The sequence below is a fragment of the Podarcis pityusensis genome (assembly GCF_964106645.2).
Source record: "Podarcis pityusensis genome assembly, chromosome: 3".
In the NCBI taxonomy this organism is placed as follows: Eukaryota; Metazoa; Chordata; class Lepidosauria; order Squamata; family Lacertidae; genus Podarcis; species Podarcis pityusensis.
This window is the reverse complement of record NC_138026.1, coordinates 80,043,469-80,059,103: the sequence shown is the minus strand read 5'-3', so window position 1 is coordinate 80,059,103 and position 15,635 is coordinate 80,043,469. Positions and strand designations below refer to the sequence as shown.

Genomic DNA, 15,635 nt, shown 5'->3' with positions numbered 1-15,635 from the left:
GATTCTCCCCCCCAAACAATAAGTGAGTGCAAGAAAGTCAGACTAGGATCTATGCTTTATTATTATTTTCCTTTTTGTCAATCTGTGGGAAAATTAACCAACAAGGAAATCATATTCTTTGACTAAAAGCTGGTTCGCACATGCATTTCCACCACTGCTTAGTGACCTGATGGCTGACAGCTGACAAGTATGGCCAGATACCTTTTTCAAAAATCCGTAATTTCTGCCTGTGGACAGAATAGGATTCACATTCGTGAAGAACACTTTCTTGCAAACCTCTGTACTTTCCTTAAAAACCTGTTCCTTGAGACTGGCAAACCTTTGTGGATGGTATGGCATACGGTGTGGAGACTGAAAGTGGAAGGAGGAATCGGCAGAAATTCCACCACCCCGCCCCCAATTTATTTGATTGGAGGAGCTATTTATTTATTTACTTATTAGTATCCCTCACTTCCTCTCAAAGGACCCAGGGCAGCAAAGCAACAAGTGATAAAATAATGAAAATGTCTGGGGAAACATCTGAAAAACAATTCCAATACAGATGCAGACTGGGAAAGATATCAACTTAAGAGACTTGTTGAAATAAGCAGGTCTTCAGTAGTTGCTGAAACAGCAAGAGACAACACCCATCTAATACTAAAGGGCATCCTAAAAGCCCGATTCCTACATTGTGTGGAATGCACCACCAGATAAGATGGTACCTGCAAGAGGGTCTCACCTTCAGAGCACAGTAAACATTTGAGTATATAGGGGGCAAGATGATCTTTCAGGTGTCCTGGTCCCATACAGTACAGGATTTTAGACACCAAAACCAGTACCTTGAACTTATGCTGGTAGCTATTTGGCAGCCAGTGCAGTTGTTACAACAATGGGGCAATGGCTTAGCAATCTCCTGACCCACTGTGCAGTCAAGCTACTGCATTTTGCGCCAGCTGCAGCTTCTGAACCAACCTCACGGGCACCATCACACTGAAGTAGCCTGGAGGTTACCAGCACATGGGTGACGGTGGTTGGACTGTCCAGGTTCACAACAGATGTTATTTAAACCATTATAGCTAATTTTAATATGTGATTTACAAAAAAAATAATTAAACTCTAACCACTTAAAACTATATTTTGGTCAGTGCCTCTAGAAATGGTTGCCGGGGGTGGGGACACAACACACACGCTCCTTACTTGCTTCAGAAATATGAACAATTTCTTAAGAAGAACAGCAGTCGCTAAAGAGCCTGGGGGGAAAGATGATGAAATGGTTTATGAAATTCTGGCAATCAACAGAAGAATGTAGCTATATGTTACTATTTTTAACTTCCAGTCATCTTAAGTTACAAAGCGATTTACAATCATATGCCGTTTACACTCCTAGAAGCCCTGGGAGGAAATCCACGGTGAGGATTTCCGCTTCTCCACAATCTTCACCATAGGCTGCAGGAGAGTGTGAATGGACCGTCTGAAGGGCTGCAAAACCAAGCGAGTCCCTTGTGGGGGTAAGACAAAACCACTCAGTGCCACACTCTTCTGATCATTCCCTCAGTGCAAGCATTTCTGCTTCACAGATAGAAAGACCTCCCCTCTCATTCCGCCCCACCCTGTCCAGACTATTTGGGGTGAGGCACAAGGAGCACAGAGGAGAATAGGAGGGAGCCCCATTGCACCAGTCAAAAACTTTGTGCTGGTTCTGCAAGCACAGAGAGTTAATGGAATTCAGCCCAGGGGATCTCGTTACTTCCCTGCCATGCTAATTGTTGAATTACCAATTGTGCATTGGTCCTCAAATAAATGTTGTAGCCAAGACCCAGTGTCCATCTCTTTCTTGTGGACTGCAAATACCCACACGTGCCCTTCACAACTGATGCAACAGTACATGTGTATTTTGTGCTTGGGTGTCTGTACCTAAATATACATGCAAGAAGCTGCCATCAGTTTTTATTTTATTCCTTTTTTTAATAATCCTACCTCTGCAAGCTGCATTTGAAGTACAACAATGTACTTTAATGGCCCCAGTAGGCTGTTATGATAAATCTACTTTGCTTCACAAACACATAGCAAGTCCTGGAAGTTTCTGCATGCACTGAGTATATTAGGGTGGCAAAGAACTGTCGTGATGATTCCTTTGCTGATGTTCCTCTTACTTGTTTGCAAAAAGAAACAGGGAAGGGGGGGAACTGGGTGTGTGGGTTTAGCAACACATCCTTACACTCCAGGGATCTAGGGCTGTAAAAAGATTTTTTCCACTGACTTCAATAAGCCTTTGTTTTCCTGGAAATGGTGCATTAAAAACTGGGAGGTACCGTTTAAGTATGTTAGAAACAGCAACAATATGTGTATTTCATTAAAGGAATATTAAAGAGACAATATAAAGGATCCTTGTTTTTCTAGCACGAACGGTTGTCAGTAAATTCAGTGACAAATACATAAAAGTGAATAAAGTTTTTAATTTATATGCACTGAATCCTGAAACTGCAAATTCTTTTAGCATCTTTGTCTTCTTGATCATATTTGATTACAATTATATCCAAGTTGCAGATAAATAACTAAAGCTGAAAAATAGTGACACCCCTGTCACAGGTGCGACTAGAAAGTGTATAGATGTGTCTGCATACCACATTTGTCTTCTATATAACTGAGAACCTTGCATGAAGCAGGGGTCCCGACTGTGAGTACGCTGATAGACATGTAGAGCAGGGAAAATCAAAATGGTGCCCCAAGACTTTTTGACTATCATAGAATTATAGAGTTAGAAGGGACCCTAAGGATCATCTTGTCCAACTCCCTATATGCAGCTGTCCCATATGGGGATTGAACCTGCAACCTGATGCTATCATCAACACACTCTAAGTAAGAAAACATCAGACCCAGCTGGCATGGCCAATGGGTCAGAGATGAATAAAATTGTAGTCTAACAACTTTCAGCTAATGATCAAGGTTTGGTGCTGGAGGAGATTCTTGAGAGTCCCATGGACTGCAAGAAGATCAAACCTCTCCATTCTGAAGGAAATCAGCCCTGAGTCCTCACTGGAAGGACAGATCCTGAAGCTGAGGCTCCAATACTTTGGCCACCTCCTGAGAAGAGAAGACTCCCTGGAAAAGACCCTGATGTTGGGAAAGATGGAGGGCACAAGGAGAAGGGGACGACAGAGGACGAGATGGTTGGACAGTGTTCTTGAAGCTACCAGCATGAGTTTGGCCAAACTGCGGGAGGCAGTGGAAGACAGAAGTGCCTGGCGTGCTCTGACCCATGGGGTCACGAAGAGTCGGACACGACTAAACGACTAAACAACAACAACAGTCCAAAACTGCAGACCAGAGCGGGACAGCTGTGCAATATGTAATAAATAAATAAATAAATAAATAAATAATAAGTTATTATTTCTACTCCACCCATCTGGCTGGGTTTACCCAGCCAATCCTTTCCTCTTCACACATACTGCCCTACACCATACCAAATGGCAGGACCAGAATTTTATCACCTGCTAACTAATACAGATGAAGCTGCTGCTAACGGCACATCCACAGGGGCCACTTCAAAAATAGGCAGCTGGGAACTATTTACCATGAACTTGAACTACACCCTTTGCATCTTGCTGACAAGAAGTGTCCTTCTCAATATGCAAGCCTGCCTCCAAGATCAGCATCCCATTATGATGCCAAGGTTTCCTCTTATCTGAGAGGCAGAGAATCAGAAGGAAAAATAAGATCAGGCTTCAAAGCAGTCAACCATTTCTGGCAGGCTGTCTAGACTATCTAACTGAAAGCTAATTTATAAAGGGGAGATGCCCACGTCGGGGAGCCATTAAGTCTAGCCAGGGCTACAGCTCTTGTTCCTGGGCATCAGCCTGACAAACGATGATGCAGAGGGCAATGAACCCACTCCTGGAACTGCAATGCTCTTTATCCAATGAGATTATTTTTTATTCCTGGTCCCGTTAGCTCAGCATTTCTCAGATGTAGCCTGTAGCATGATTTTGTATAGCAAATGTATTTTGTGGTTTTATACTGTAAATTGCCCTGTGATCTTTGGATGCAGGGTGGCATAATAGTAGTAGGAGTAGTAGTAGTAGTAATAGCAGTAACAACAATAACAAACAACAACAATGGTACAAAAGCCTCAGGTTAGGCTTAGTGATGTTTTTGTTAAATGCACATCAGCATTCTTTTTTGTGGGGAAAGCTAATACTGAGAGGGGGGTTAATTAGGACGGTCAGCTATGATCTCCACAAAAATCCCTACCCCCACAGCAATTATCATTAGGGGGAAAGCTCCTGTTGTTGACTGTGGCCAAAGAGGGGATAGTTAAGGTTCCCCAGTGTTACGCTATGGAACTTGAAAGTTACCCAGACACACTGTTACCATTTGAACGGAGAAAAAGTGAACAAAAAATTATTACATGTGCACAGGATCAACACCTTTGGGGGGCAGCTTAGTTCCTAAGATGCTTTTAACAGCTTCATGGCATGCTGAAATTTCACAACTACAGCTTTCCACGGCAGGGATGTTACATTTCTTCCTGTCAAGAGTTCTGCCCGAGGGAAGGGGGTAAGCATACCACCATGCAAGCCCGCAAACCTATCCATATTTACCTGGCACTTTGTACCACTGAACACCTTTAGGGTGAGGCTGTTTAACTGTTACATCATATTAATACATCTACTTTATAGCTTCAGCAATTTCATTCCCTTCCCAACATTATCAATCCTGTAATTATACCATACTCTCCAAAAGATACATAAAAACATATCTAGACACTAATTAAGGATTCTGCAGATATTTTGAACAGTGTGACCCATCTTTTTTTTCTTTTTACTGCCAATAAGACATCAGCAGTTCACGAATCTTCTCACAATAAAATTGCCCACATATCTCATGCGGGATTATACTTCATTATCAACCATGCAAATGCCAGGGTATTCATCTTGGAAACCCCTACTCTGATTATTAATTACATGAGCCTTTTTCTACTATCATGTTCCTCCAATTTGCATCAACGTAATTATTACAACCAGGATTTCTCTTCATTATTACTACTGCTACAACCAGGATTTCTAATACGGAAGAGTGCCTCTGAACTTTCGACTTCTATACTATTCTTAATGAGTCTCAACAGTCCATGTTTATTAACCTTCCAGCCATAAAGCAATACCCTGTTCTGGCTTTTTCAGGACAAGTAGGCCTGTTGAAGCACATGGTCCTTTGGCATGATTTGCAGTGTTAATTTTCTGAACCACAGGATGGTTATCAGAGATAAAGGCTGTAGAAATACGGCTGTATGTTACGAGTGATTGGGGAGGAGGGGACTGACTTCCTGTTTTTACAAATGAGGTAAATTACGGCTTGTTCAATAATATGATTGTGTTGATACAACTTCTTAATATGTATTACTCAAATCCACAAAGTATTCTAGAGATATTATTTGGGGGGGGGGGGTCCTTTCTAACGCTACTTACTTGATAGGGATACAGAGTAACGCCATTTGTTCTCGACAAGGACCAGGTGCCGTCTAGGTACTGATGAGCCTGGATAGCCACAGAATTCAGGATGTTACCATTGCTGGGGCTGGTGGCCATCTGTACACTGACCTTTGCCTGATGTCCCAAGGAACCATTTTTCTTCTCTATCCCATTAACGATCCCTATGTTGTTCTGTTTCCCGCTGAGTTTGTTAGGCAGAAAGCCAGCATAATTGGATGTAGCATAAGGAGCAGACATGTAGGCCCAGTCCCTGGGCTGCAGGCTGCCCATATGTCGTGAGCCCACCAAGGTGGGGATGTTGGGGAGAGGAGGAGGGGAGCCAGGAGAAGCATCGCAATGTTCAGTGTTGGCAGCCTGTTCGAGGGTCAGCACCATCTGAATCGCTTCCTGCTTCAGCTGGTTCAGGTGAGTGGCACACACGTCGCACCGGTTGTCTCTTTCGTTCCATGCCTTCCGGGTGGTGTTGGGCACCTGCAGCTTGTCGTGAATTGCAGAAGAGAAAGCCGGGTCCTAACAATAAGAGAGAATGAGGAGAGAAGTAGACAATTAAAATTGGATAATAGGGAAAAAATTAAATCCAAATTCTACCACTGGTTGTTATTAATTCATTTTATTAACAAGTGAAAAAGAATTAGGATATAAAAATCCCCATGCTTCTGCCGGATCTTAATTAGCAGTCGTATTTTTGAATACCACTGAGACGTTCATTTGGGAGTTGACTCATGAAGATCTTTCCCATTTGCATTTTCAAACTGCGCTAAAATTACCCATAAGATTACTTCAACTTCACACACAAAAAAGAAATTATTTATTCTGAGCAGGGATTGGGAACCGGAGGCCCTCCAGATGTTATTGGGCTTCAGTTCATATCATCCCTAACCATTGGTCAAGTTGGCTGGCTTCCAACAACAACTGGAGAGGTACTTTCATCATTAGTTGTGTCCACTGATCAAACCAAGCATACAATGCTGCCCATTAAGAGTCTTTTAATATTGAATTTCATAATATAGTGCAAACTTAATGGGCTTCTTCAAAAAGAAGGGTAGTAGATCAATCAATCAATCAATTTATCAATAAAATTATCCATTATTTACCTTTTTAAGAAATCCATTTTCTACCACCAAAATAATCAAGTACAGTGGTACCTCGGGTTACAGACACTTCAGGTTACAGACTCCGCTAACCCAGAAATAGTACCTCGGGTTAAGAACTTTGCTTCAGGATGAGAACAGAAATTGAGAGGCAGCAGCACAGCAGCAGCAGGAGGCCCCATTAGCTAAAGTGTTACCTCAGGTTAAGAAAAGTTTCAGGTTAAGAACGGACCTCCAGAATGAATTAAGTTCTTAACCCGTGGTACCACTGTATTGCTGGTAATACTAGATAATCAAGAGTGCCCTTGGATAGGGCAGTCTAGCCAGACTAGCCAAAAAACAAACAAAAAACTGGCTTTCATCTCATGGCCCATTTTTCTTTTTGGAAGCGATGTGAGAGACCATCCTAAAGGAGACCCAAATCTTAGCTTTCAAAATATCTAGTCCACCACCTGCTCTACAGTAGGATTTTGCATACATGAAACCTTGTGTACTTCACACAATGAACCCCATCACACAGGGTCCTGCACACACAATTAACTCTACCAGATTAATATGTGACAAACAGAGCAGGAATGCAAGAACTACCAGTACAAGTACAAAAGTACAAAGACATGATATAGTGAGACAAAGGCTGCATTCTGACATCATGCTTACCCATAGTTTAGTGTGATAACAATGAGACTAGGTGAACCTTGGACTCACATGCTTCTTCCCACCCCATCCCTCCTCCATCTTGTCAGTGAGGAGAGCAGAAGCTTAGGTTTCTGGAGTCAGTAAACCACAGTTTAGCATTACACCAAAACCCTAAACTGTGATGTGAAAGGATTCTGACAAATGCTTGCATTCTCTGCTTGACTCAGCAGCTAAGCTGACAAAACAGTTGAGGGTTGAAAGCTAAAGTGTTTGCAGCATCTAAGAGCATTCTCTCTGAGTCTGAGCAGGCAGGAGACTGAGGGGGTAGGCAGGAGCAACTGAAGAGAAGTGCAGACAAGAGGACAAAGATGGTTTAGAGACCAAGGAGAGAGAGAGATCTACAACAGGAGAACATGGAAGGAAAAGAGGAGAGCTGCCAAAAGAATTTGAGCTGCCTCAGCAGAGAACTCTGTGCATATAAAACAAAACAGAGTGGAGTCCTAGGAGGAAAGTGGGCAATGGAACGCTTTGAGTATGTTCTCCACCATGAAGAGCTATGAGTACAAAAGACCTGCTGAGGTTCTGAAGACTCCTAGACCCAGAGGCAGTGATGAAGCTAGTATGTGGCTCATCTTAATGATGGTTTATTGAAAGACGTCAGCTTCACTAAACATAGTTTGAAATTGACTTGTTTCAAACAAACCATAGTCAAGTGCTGGCTGGGGCTGATGGGTGTTTTAGTCTGAAAAATGCAGAAGGCACCAGGTTGGGGAAGGTTGCTATCACATTTCCATGAAAGCTAAGTATCTCTACACCATCTCAAGAAGAGCTTATGCCTTTTGGCTGTTGCTTTAAGACACTTAAGAAAATGTTTGTCTTTCAAGAATATCAACTTGTTTGTTGAATGAGACCACAACCAATCCAGTGCAGTATTGTGTTTTCAACAGCAACCAGAAAGATGCTTCTGGAAACTTCTGAATAAGGCATGACAGTGGTGGTCACTTCCTGTAGTTCTCCCAGGAAACCTCTATATTTTTGATAAATATGATTTTCTTAGAGGAAAGAAGAGACAGGACCCTGAACCAACAGCCAAAGCAAACAGATTCCACAATGCTAATACTTGTTAGCTGGGAGGAAAATGTGCAGCGGGTCTTAGGAAGGAGGGGGAAAGGAGGATTCACTGTTGGGAGGCTGTATTAATTACACTACATCTTTATTATATGCTAAACCATTTTTATTTTCACTGTTTAAATACCGTGAACAGCTACTCAGCATGCTGTGATTAATTGATTAATAAATCATGATACCTCTTTATGCAAAGTGGCTGAAGTGAAGTTCTGTCAACAGATGCCCAAAAGGGGCATCCCTAGGAAATGATGGGGGAAGCACTGGTGGGGACTGAAACGCATCAAGTCACAGGCTGGCTAATTCAGTTCAGAAAATGCCTCAGCAGCCTACTGTTCAACACCATCATGCATCGCTTCAAAGAAATATCACAGTCCAACCTACGGGTAGCCTCCAATAAAACTATATAGCACAGGTGAACAAGCTCATTCATGCACAGGCACAAGGATCTGAAACATCTGTATTGATGCAGAACTGATAATATACCCTGTAAAGGTAAAGGTAAAGGACCCCTAGACAGTTAAGCCCAGTCAAAGGCGACTATGGGGTGTGGCACTCATCTTGCTTCAGGCCGAGGGAGCCAGTGTTTGCCCACAGACAGCTTTCCAGGTCATGTGGCCAGCAGGACTAAACCGCTTCTGGCACAATGGGATGGAAATGCCAGTTACCTTCCCACCTCAGCAGTACCTATTTATCTATTTGCACTGCCTGAAAGAGCATATCCACTCCCATCATTCAGCCCAGATGTGGAGGTCCAGCTCTGAGGGCCTTCTGGTGGTTACCTCACTGTGAGAAGTGAAGTTACAGGGAACCAGGAAGAGGGCCTTTTCGGTAGTGGGACCCAACCTGTGAAATGCCTTCTCAGCAGATGTCAAACAGATAAACAACTACGCTTTCTTATTACTACTACTACTTCAGAGTTACATACCAAATCTGTCCAGTAACACTGATAAGGAAATCACCAGATTCAGCATCTCGGGAATCAGCTCTTTCCTCACTAATGGAACTACATTCCTTAACATCCTTGGTACACAATACAAATGGAGGACATAAGGATTCCGCCCTACCAGTTCCAGTGTGCACCAGCCACTGCTGGTTCCCAATATAAATAAGAGGCACGTCATGTTTTCAGTTCATTCATACACATGCTCAGAAAGACACACTCTGAGCTTTTCTCCACAGCACCCCAAGGAGGTTGCTAGCATTGCAGTAAGACTAAGACCCTGCCTTCTGTATAATTTGTTTTCTACCTGCTTGATTGGTCAGGGCTGTCAAACCTCTGCCAGTTCTCCTGCTTCAGCTCCTGAATACAACAGGCCCGGTGTTGTTCTTTGAAACTTAACCACTCTCTGGCAAAGGGCTTCACTTGGGAGTAGGTACATCTTATATTCATCTCCAAACACGGTTCAGCATGAAAGATCCCAGACACTATTATAAATAAATCTTAGGAAAGGAAAGCTTTTTCTGAAGTATGCCCAGCATCTACGAACTGTAGCAGTTTCAGCAAGGGCTGCGCACTAGGAACCTTAGCTGTGTATCAATATTGAAATGAACTTCATTTTCTTCTCAGATGTCATCTAGCAGCACATATCTTGGTAGATGACCTCCAGAGGGTACACGGAGCCTTACATTCTGCAACACCAAGCCAGAAGGGTGCATTACATCTAATGCACTCTGACAACGCAATTATAGTTGGCACCACCAGCAGTGGATAGCAGCTGCCCCAGATACAGTCAAGAGCCTGACAGACCTCCACACACATTTCCAGCGCAATATGTGCATATAGATCTTCTCAATCCCTCATTTCACTCATCATGGACGTAAGTTACGTAAGTCTCCTGTCACTCTTGAAAGATGTAAAGATAAGCAGTAAAGTCATATGAAAAACCACCCTTCAGGAAGAGAACAGCAGGGAGAGTATAGGCCCAGCTTCACAAACGTATCTAAAGCGATCCTATGATCTGGATCACCAGTTGCCAAACTCCCCATTTACGCGGGGGGTTACGTTCTGAGGCACTGTGCATTTAAGTGAAATGGCCTATATTGGGAACACCATTGAATAAACCACAATCACTCCCTCCAAACCTCCTTGCTCAAAGTCCAAATCTCCATAGGCCTCAAAGGTCGGTGCAAGAGCTCCTAGGATTGTACATGCAAAGGCTCATGGGATTGCTAGACACTGTTTTTGCACCATTTTTGCTGTTTTGCGCTCTTTTAGGGCTATTTTGTCCCCTTTTGGTGCCACTTCCGGGTTCACGGTGATTCGAGCATGTGCAGTTGTGCATGCCTTGAATGCACAGAAATGGGGAGCTTCCTGTACTCCCCATTTGAAGTTTTCAAAATGTAATGAGTGATCTGTGTCTTGCTGAGGAAACAAGAGTTCCCTTTATGAATATTACAAAACCAGCTTCAAGTTAGCCCGACCATTACTGATAAAAAACAGTTTTCAAAGAAACAAAACTCAGGCTACAAATGAGATACGGTGAACATCAATCAGAATGGGATAGGATACAAGGGTCTCCTTCTGGGAGTGGACAGAAGTGGAAAAATTCGTGTATAAGAAAACTCAAACTTTATCCTTGGCAGAATGTTAAGAGATCATGCCAGGAAAAGTTACTGAAACTGGAATGGGCATCATATATTACAGACGGTATGGAGGAAGTTAGATCACTATTATGTGCATCAAAGCTCCAGAAACAGATTGCCGGAATAGCATAACTGCTATGTTTTGGCATCAGTACACTTTCTGTATGAGTTCCAGGGGGCATGTTGGTGGGCTTAATGAGCAGCAAGTTATTAGTCCCACAGGTGTGTATAAAACAGGCATAAGGACTTCAAGCTATGTACAGTTTGGGTTCCATAGCATACGCAACAGGAGGATGCTAAGTTATGCACACTATTTGAGCTTCTTAGGCTTTAAAACTCAGCAGGAAATGTAACAGAAATAGGTCTGCTTGTGAGACTTCATGTCGACTTGAAAAGTCCACGGCATTTTGGCATCCATTTCCAAAGTGCCAGCTGGGGAGAGGAGCTCAAAACTGAGATAATTATTCAAGGTTATAACCATATGCTTCTTTCAAACAAAAGGAGATTTGATTCAGTTTCAAACAAAAAGTTGAGAAGGAAGCTACTGAAAGTGAATTTAACCATTCAGTGCAACATAAGCTCAGAATCAGGAGTATAAGCTAGAACCATAAGAAAAAGAAGGAATTCCAGAATGAATAGGAGTCGTAAAAACAATTGTACCGCAAATGTCTAAGTTAAAAAGGGTTAAGCAGGTGGTGAGCTATATATTGTCCATACAGCTAGGATATGTGAAACATGCCAGCCCTACTGCTGCCTTGTTCTTCTTTTCCTTACCCCATTTGCTTGTGTCATCCACCTGCTGTGTCTTATCACTGAATGAGACTGAAGCCCTTTTCCATTCATTTTGCTCAGCATACAGTAAAATGGAGAGCTGATCCTTGCCAGGGGTTTTAGGTAGGGTGGCCTCTTTTACAGTGACTAAAATTAAGAAATGCATCTATGAAAGGGGGGGAATAAAACACATGTATATAATATCTGCATCTGATAATCTATAGATGCAAATTTAGAATTACTATAATTTAATAGAAACTCAATGCATTTCACAGTGGGGAAGAATGTGATCAAATGAACATTGCCTGCTCAGTTTGCCCTCCAGGTGCTAAACATTGATGGGCACTTGAAGGCCCCTGAAATCCCTTCTTATGCTTCCTGACCTTTAAGCCAGACTCAAAACAGGCAGTCCTTCAAATACAGGGCTATCCCCTGATAACCCTCCAGAGAGAGGACCGACCTCTGTGACATAGTACAAATGGCCACTGTAATTTTAGGCATTCTTTCAATATGTAGAGTCTACGTTATAGACCACCCTAACTCTCCTTGCCACTCCGACTGCAGTATACTAACAATATGCTGGGCTGAACCACGGAGCAGTTCACCCAACAGGTCTAAGCTGCAGCAATAGCCTCCCAGCAGCAGCATGGCTGTCACTCACCAAAAGTGGGAGGGGGAGAGGCAAAGGGGTGGTGAGGTCAGGGTTGCACGCTGGCACCAGCAGAGCCAATCTGCTGCTCCCACCGGTGCACCCAGTCAGCCCTGACCTCACCACCTTGCCTCCACCTTGCTTCTCCCCTTCCTCCTAATGGCGTAGCACGGGGGGCAGAGGGGTGCTGGCCCCAGGCACAAAATTCTGAGCAGGGAGCAACCAAGCGAAGTGATGCCCACCCGTGCCCTGCTCCTGGGCTGGCCGATGAGTTTGAGCTGGCTCACCCTTCCCTCCACGCACAGTGCCACCCCAGCTGCCGCAACACTTGCCCTGCCCCAGGCACCAGCAACTCACGCTATGCAACTGCTTCCCCCTTCAGGTGAGTTGCAGCAGTGCTGCCACCAGGAGGTTATTGCTGCAGCTTCAACCCATTGGGCTTCCAACATACTTCTAGGAAGCTGCACAGAATAAGCAGTGGGAGTGGCAAGGAGAGTTAGGGTGCCCAAGCAGGGGCAACCAATGGGGTGTCCCCCAGAGGGAATGCAACTCTCATCAGCCCAAGAAATGTGGCCAATAGTCAGGGTAGGCAAGAAGTTGTACTCCCAACATCTGGAGAGTACCACTTTGTCTCCTCCTGCCCTATAGATTCATATGCCCCTGCAAATTGTCAAGCCATAATTTGCTGGACTATTGATCTTCAATGTAGTCACTGTCCTGGCTTTGCATTGTTGGCTTTTACTGATGGTTTATTCAATATGTTTCACTGCTTCCTGTATTTTATTTTATGTTTTAAGTGTTTTATAGTGGTGGGTCTTTTAAAAATCTGATTTCTGCTTTGAAATCTTTGAATGGAAAAGTGGCCTAGAAAGCCGTATGTATGTAAATAAAGAAATAAGTAAGTAAATACAATATACTGGTGGGCAACTGAATAAGTGAAAAGTAAGACAATAGATGCTATATATTTTCAAGCATAGCTGAGCCACTTGGAGTCGTGCTGTGTAGGGGCTCATCTCCTTCAACAGAGAAGGTAGCAAGGACCTGTGTTAGGTGATCAATCAGTCATACCAAGCGTTGGGAAAGCTGGAAGTAGAACAGAGATCAAGGGACTTCACATCTTTGCCCTGACAGAAATGTAACTTCCAGACCTCCACTTGCAGCAGGGGGTAAGAAAACTAATTAAGAAACACTGATGGGAACTGATGCAGTTTCTCTGATAGAAGCCACAAGGGCCGTTTTCGTTTTACCATTCTAAGGAATTTTGTTTTGTGCCTCTAACTTGCTAGCACAGAAGCTACTTTGTTTAAGCAATGCCTTTGCCATATTTTCAGAGGACAGGGTAGAAAAATTAACAGCTTTATTTCTTGATTGTGGTGGTGGAAACCGTGTGTATTCTGAGTGCACGTACATTCCATACATCTGGGCCAACTTCCAGATGATGTTGTTTCTTAACCTAAGGACACACACTCTTCTCTAAAACTAGATTAACTGCCACGGAGACTTGCCACCTTTGCAAGTCTTTGGCTCTGACTGCTGAAAAAACTGGTGCTCCCAACTGTTAAACTGACACCGTTTCTGTTGAAATAACAGAATGCTCGAATAAACTGAAATCTGTGGGAGTCCTGAGCAAACAGAGCCTGTGGTTTTAACGCGGTGAATACAAATGAGCAAAACTGCTACCAGCAACAGTTACAAATTACCTTTCTTCCCAAGTAAAAAGCTGGAAAGGTGACTAAATATTCTCAAATTTTGCAGTTCGGGTTTGCTTCACCCAACACAAAAAGCTACACTGATGTCATGATACCTTTTGTCTTACAGGGCACCACCAAACTCACACAAACAGGATCATTGCAGCTATCATATAATAAATATCTTGCTTGCTTTAAATTTGTGTCATGTGCCAACTATTTTCTTACATACAATTTCAGATCTGTTTTTGCTAGCAAGTGAAACCTCAGTAGGAGGCTGAAGCCAATCACAGCTCCTCACAAGTGCCTCTTCATGATACATGTGTATTGAAAACATGCATTTTGTCACATTCAAACATTACATTCTTAGATGTAAAAAAGTAATATGTGGAATGTCCAATAGACAGGGCCATTTTTCATCAAATTCAAGCAGTATCTATTAGGAAGAAAGTTTGCTTACCTTGAGCTTGTCACATAATCTGGTTATACAAATCCCACCCCCACCCCCCAATCTTGCAACAGGAAAGGGGAGAAAGTTCTGTTTTGTTTTTTAAATGGTCTGTTTTTTAAATGGCCTTCCCTTATCTGAGTTTCAAATACCATAAACTACTATCACATTTGCCTTGGATTCATCTCGAATTGATTCACTTTCACCTATTTTGCTGATTTAGAACCCCACTCAGCCCCCAGATCAGAAGAGGAGGTTGAGTTTGGTGTCATTACTAAACTGATGATACTACCCAGAATTCCATCTAGATGTTAAATAGCAAGGGTGATATAATTAAACTCTGTGGCACACCACAGGGTAATTGACATATTCTCATTATAGTTAGAATATTAAATGCAGGGCATTGAGGAGAAAATAAATTAGGTTTCTTGCTTGCTTAAGGCTTGTTCTAAGGATGTGACAACTGCACACATCTGGCCCCCAGGTGTTTGCATTATTGTTTCAAAAGTGAAATCTAACTGTAGCTGGATTTCTAACTGAGCTGGGGGGAAATAAAAGGTTGTCAAGGAAGAAGCATGGAGTACAGTCATACAGTTATATCTCATGACCATATTCTGATATAGAGAGTCTGTGAGATTCACCGGATAGAGGACTTTGAGATTCACTGGATAGAGGACTGGATAGAGATATAGCCAACACCTCTTTAGGGAAGTTTTTAATGACTGATGTTTTAATGTATTTTGTTGGAAGCCACCCAGAGTGGCTGGGGAAACCCAGCCAGACAGATATGTATGTATGTATGTATGTATGTGTGTGTGTGCATGTATGTATGTATGTATGTATAAATAAATTACTACAACTACTACTACTGGAGCAGACTGCCACGCACACAATGGGACTACCCCCTCCTCTCCTCTCCTCCTCCATTTATCATCAACATCTGTTCTCCACCCTCTGTAAAACATTCTGAGGGTGCACAAGGGGGCTACAAAAAGAAGGAGAGGCGGGAGAAGTCCCACTGTGCAAGTGAAGATCTGTTGCACAAGCAGAACAGCAGTGTTGGGTATGGTCCTTACATGGAAGCCAAGACTTCCCAAATTCCCCTTGCTCATGAAAATCAGTGAGTGACCTTGGGCAAATAACTCTCTCTCTCAGCCTAACCTCTCAAGATCA

The 15,635-nt window shown here is 43.0% G+C and overlaps 1 protein-coding gene across 4 annotated transcripts in view; it reads right to left on the bottom strand.

Moving 5' to 3' along the window:
- The window catches only part of KIF26B (kinesin family member 26B), a 280,373-nt gene that overhangs the window by 185,747 nt on the left and 78,991 nt on the right, over nucleotides 1–15,635 (bottom strand). For 3 of the 4 annotated variants that reach the window (XM_080997595.1, XM_080997598.1, XM_080997597.1), the window contains one exon: nucleotides 5,445–5,978. In XM_080997595.1, coding sequence (XP_080853721.1) covers nucleotides 5,445–5,978 — 534 coding nt within the window. The remainder of the gene's footprint in view (nucleotides 1–5,444; nucleotides 5,979–15,635) is intronic. The other variant, XM_080997596.1, reaches the window with a different exon arrangement.